This window comes from Ammodytes marinus, assembly GCF_949987685.1.
Source record: "Ammodytes marinus genome assembly, contig: scaffold_191, whole genome shotgun sequence".
Classification (NCBI taxonomy): Eukaryota; Metazoa; Chordata; class Actinopteri; order Uranoscopiformes; family Ammodytidae; genus Ammodytes; species Ammodytes marinus.
In genome coordinates this window covers 37,501-42,500 of record NW_027648229.1, presented here as the reverse complement: position 1 = coordinate 42,500, position 5,000 = coordinate 37,501, and the positions used below count along the sequence as shown (strand labels likewise).

Here is a 5,000-nt window from a genome sequence, read left to right as displayed (position 1 = left end):
TGCCCCACTAACTCCAATTGCATTTTGGAGTATCCGTCTTTATTCTTGACAAGTCCCTGCGTTCCGAATCTCCTCCTCTTTCTCTCTCCTCTCCTCCATACTACATCTGACCATAAAAATAATCCAGTTAGGATGCCGTATTCTACAATTGGGACACTTTACTTTAACTTATTTATTTCATCCTAACATGGCTCCTTGAACTTGCCTCTTGCTTTTATATCCGTCTCATCGCTGGTTGTTTTTCACTGGGAGGCTCAGTCCATGTGATGTGACTTCTGCTGCAGTGGATTGTGGGTCAGAATCACCCAAATAGCATGCTGTTTTCAACACTAAAAAGCTCAGCCGGATGTAGTAGGACATACGGGTATTTCGAACCATACTAAATCTGGCCACAAGAATCGGGACATCCTAAATCTTTCTCTACCACAAGTAGAAAGTATGGGGATTGGAACGCAGGGTGTGACATCACAAAAACAATATGTCTGCCGTTCCTCCTTCTGCCTGACGTTTTGCCAAAGTTCAGTCTGCGCTCGTATGTGTTCCAAGTTACCGCGGTTACTGTCTATTTAAATGTCTGTCTCACTAAAGCCCTGTTTACACTGAGTGGCACGGTTCGGTTCGGTATGGTATGCGATTATTTATTTTTAATATTTTTTATTCACCAAAAGAAGTACATACTTTCAGTGTGTGTTAATTCTAGCGCCCCCCTTTGGACTAAAGCGGTAGTGTTTTTACCACGCCAGCTGTTTTCCTGGGTGAGCGTATACCCATGACAAAGGCATTAAGAAAAACTATATAAAAATAGCATTCTTTGCACTGATGGTCTCGTTTTTTCCGTTACATGTAATTTATGATCATCAGAGGAAAAATTTGACTGTGTCAGAAATATTTAAAGGTTCCTCGTAGCGACTTTTAATCAGCGGGCTACACTGTGTCCCATAGTTAACTAGCTGATTTGATGTCACAATAGCTTTGTAAAGGCCAGGACACACCAGTCCGACTACCCGAAAATGGTGACTGCCGATTCAGGGAGCTCCAGTCTTCCCGTCGCGGCCAAAAAAGTGCAAAGAACACACCAAACCGACTGTTGCCTTTCCGTACGCTCTGCGCTTGCGCGGGACGTAATGTCTCCATAACAGCAGGCCGCGCTAATCTGTATTGTGGCCCGAAAAAATACGAAAGCCGGAAATGATGGGACGGCTCTCTAGACCATTAACATAGATAGAAATACGTATTTATATTTATGGACCATAAAGAGCACCATTTTTAGCAAAGAGTGTCGAGCATGGTGTCGAGCAGTCAACAAGGGTTGATGCATGTGAGTACTCGCTGAACGAAACAAACAAACACATTAAAACGATGGCTAACTGTTGATAGCTGTTTGTGCTACCCGCCTCACTTCCGGGCTTCACTGATTCGCTAGCCCTCCACCAATCAAATTGCTCAAACTGAAAGAAGCCCGACAACATCAACTACGACCGATTTCACGGCATACACCAAACAGATTCGTGTCTCCGTCCCCTCGAAACTCTACGACGGCGATTATCGGGCCGGTGTGTCTTGGCCTTTACCGTACCGAAATCGAACCATGCTACTCAGTCACAATGTGGCTCCTACTGTGTCCGTCTTTATGAATGTAAAAAAAACTGCTGACGAGATTTCATTTAATTTTCTAAAACTCAGAACAAACAATTTCTGTTACAATATTTCATTTGCACTTTTATAAAAACGTTAAAAAAAATAAGCTGCTGCGTGTGTGTTCAGGTTGTATTTATAGCGCGTGTGACGTGTGTGTGTATAAGCCGGTTCTGACTTACATTGTTTCAGTATTTTTAGGGGCGATTTTTCGTTGGTTTTTCTCCTAGTATCCGTGGTGGTTCGATCCCCTACTGCCTCAAGTCACTGGAGTTTGTTTTGTTTGATGTGTTGTTGTTTTTCTAAATGCTCAGAACGTACTGTATAAAAAGTCACTTAAAGACAAAAAAATATCTATTTTTTCTGAAGTCTATTTGAAAATAAATGTTTACTGAGAAAAGAAAATGGTATGGTGTGTTTATTTTATTATTATTATTATTTCTTGGGCATTTTCAAGCTTTATTAGACAGTACAGAGTTGAAATGGAGAGAGAGAGAGAGAGAGAGAGAGAGCTTTATTAGACAGTACAGAGTTGAAATGGGGAGACAGACAGACAGAGAGAGAGAGGTGGGGGGGGATGACCTGCAGTAAAGGTCCACGGGTCGGATTTGAACCCGCGACCACTGCAACGAAGGCCGGAGCCGATATGGTACACGCTCTATCCACTACGCCACCGGAGCGCCCCTGTTTCATAGATTTTGATTGATGGATCTGAAATGTTTGAATAAATGTGAAAAATTTGGGAATATCAAGTTATACATACATTTTGTTTACCTTTATTTCTACAGGTAAATCCCATTGAGACCGAAGACTCTTTTACAAGGGAGACCTGTTTTCCTTTCCCACGTTACCATTCACACACACATTCATACACCGATAGCAGCAGGCTAACTATCGACATTCACACGAGGCAAGGTGGGTGAAGTGTCTTGCCCAAGGACACAACAACCATGACACAGGTGGCAGGGCGGGGATTGAACCTCCAACCCTTCGATCATCGGCCGACCCGCTCTACCACCTGAGACACAGTCGCCCACATTTGCATTTCTTTAAAAAAAAAAAAATAATCTAGATGTTGGATAAAGCCAGAGTTCAAATCTTTATTTTTTTTACAAACATTCTAACAAAACAGATTTTGGATATACATACTTTTGTATTGTATAAATCAAATACTATGTACAGTAAATGCATTTTCATCATGTTGTCATCAAGCAGAAAATGTCTCATAAATCAGACAGTGAACAACATATGAACAAATCCTTCTGTAATAACCTTCAGAATAGTGCTGAGAATGATTATGGAAAGTTTAGTTGATGTAAGTGCTTTAGAAGTTGTAGATTTCTGGTTCAGAGTATTGAAGAAAAAAAACTATTATATATCAAAAAATACTGTGTACAGCTCTTCAAAAAAAATGCATTTTCATAATTCTTTTTAAGGCGAAAATGTCTCATAAATCAGCCAATGAACAACAGTGTGTGTGTCTCAGTGTGTGTGTGTGTGTGTGTGTGTGTGTGTGTGTGTGTGTGTCTCTCAGTGTGTGTGTGCCAGGCGGCTGAAGTGTGTGTGTCTCTGTGTGTGTGTGAGTGTGTGTGCGCTCTGCAGCAGGTTGGATATGAGTAGAGTCTGCTGTTGACTGGCGGCTTTGACCCAGACTCTTCCGTTCATCCCGACGGTCACTTCCCCAGGAAAGAGCTGCTGGATCTGGGCAGAGAGGGGACTGTGAGGGGCCAGGAGGCTGGAAGAGAGGGAGTAATATAATTAATAGACAGACAGAGAGACAGACAGACAGACAGACAGACAGACAGACAGACAGACAGACAGACAGACAGACAGACATAGACAGACAGACAGACAGACAGACATAGACAGACACACAGACAGACACACAGACAGACACACAGACAGAGAGACAGACAGACACACACACACAGACACACAGACAGACAGACAGACAGACAGAGAGACACACACACACACACACAGACAGAGAGACAGACAGACAGACAGACACACACAGCATGGCAGCGAGGGGACTGTGAAGGGCTAGGAGGCTGAATGGATTGAGAGAGAGAGAGAGAGAGAGAGAGAGATTGTATATGTATACAGAGAGAGAGAAACACACACACACACACACACACACACATGTTTGTACGGCTATACTTGTGAGGACACTCATTGACATAATGCATTCCCTAGCCCCTTACCCTAACCCTAACCATCCAAACTAAATGCCTAACCCCAACCCTTACACTAACCCTAACATAAACCTAATTCATACCTGAACCTTAAAACTAGTGTTAACCCTCAAACAGCCCTTTAAAGGCCTGTCCTTAAAACCTAGTGTTAACCCTCAAACAGCCCTTTAAAGGCCTGTCCTTAAAACCTAGTGTTAACCCTCAAACAGCCCTTTAAAGGCCTGTCCTTAAAACCTAGTGTTAACCCTCATACAGCCCTTTAAAGGCCTGTCCTTAAAACCTAGTGTTAACCCTCAAACAGCCTTTTAAAGGCCTGTCCTTAAAACCTAGTGTTAACCCTCTAACAGCCCTTTAAAGGCCTGTCCTTAAAACCTAGTGTTAACCCTCAAACAGCCCTTTAAAGGCCTGTCCCAAAGTGAGAACCGGACTATATGTCATCACTCTTAAAGGCCTACTTCACCGGTTTGAATATGAAGGTGTATTGAATTCTGAGATCCTATTTAGTATAAATGTGCGAAAAAAAATGAAATCGGTTCATCCTAGCCTGAGAAAAGGCAGAAAGAGTGTTTTTTTAACCCTATATTTCTCTTTCTCGTGACATCACAGAAAGAGAAATATAGGGTTAAAAAAAACTTACTTTGTAAATATTACTGTGATGTATTTTACTGTGACATCACAGTAATATTTACAAAGTACGTTTTTTAACCCTAAAAAAACACTCTTTCTGCCTTTTCTCAGGCTAAGATGAACCAATTTTAATTTTTTTTGCACATTTATACTACATAGGATCTCAGAATTCAATACACCTTCATATTCCCACCGGTGAAGTAGGCCTTTAAGGTCTTAAACTCAAATTGGTTCTCACAACAATAGTTGTACAAGTACAGACACACACACACACACAGTTACCTCCTGCAGAGTCCCAGAGACACAGTAAACAGCAGCCCTCCCTCTCCAAACACTCCCATCCCATTGGCTCGTCCACAGCCATCCACACACACCAGCTCCGGCTCCATGTGCTGATTGGCTACGAGGAACTGAGCGAATACAAGGTCTCCCACCTGGAAACACAGCGAGAGGGAGAGAGGGGGAGAGAGAGAGAGAGAGAGAGAGAGAGAGAGAGAGAGAGAGAGAGAGGGAGTGAGAGAGAGAGAGAGAGAGAGAGGGAGT

General features: G+C 42.6%; 2 protein-coding genes across 2 annotated transcripts in view; one reads left to right on the top strand and one right to left on the bottom strand.

Annotated features, from left to right (window-relative positions):
* The window catches only part of LOC307270886 (polyadenylate-binding protein-interacting protein 2-like), a 5,688-nt gene extending 4,791 nt beyond the window's left edge, over positions 1 to 897 (top strand). The window contains exon 4 of the mRNA XM_080054772.1: positions 1 to 897. This exon is cut by the window's left edge and continues 218 nt beyond it. The gene's annotated coding sequence lies outside the window, so the exon portion shown is untranslated.
* Positions 898 to 2,729: 1,832 nt separating this feature from the next.
* LOC307270882 (exosome complex component RRP40-like) overlaps positions 2,730 to 5,000 on the bottom strand; it is a 5,805-nt gene continuing 3,534 nt past the window's right edge. The window contains exons 4-5 of the mRNA XM_080054768.1: positions 4,740 to 4,891; positions 2,730 to 3,370 (exon numbers count right to left, since the gene is read on the bottom strand). Coding sequence (XP_079910894.1) covers positions 3,166 to 3,370; positions 4,740 to 4,891 — 357 coding nt within the window. The 3' untranslated portion in view covers positions 2,730 to 3,165. The remainder of the gene's footprint in view (positions 3,371 to 4,739; positions 4,892 to 5,000) is intronic.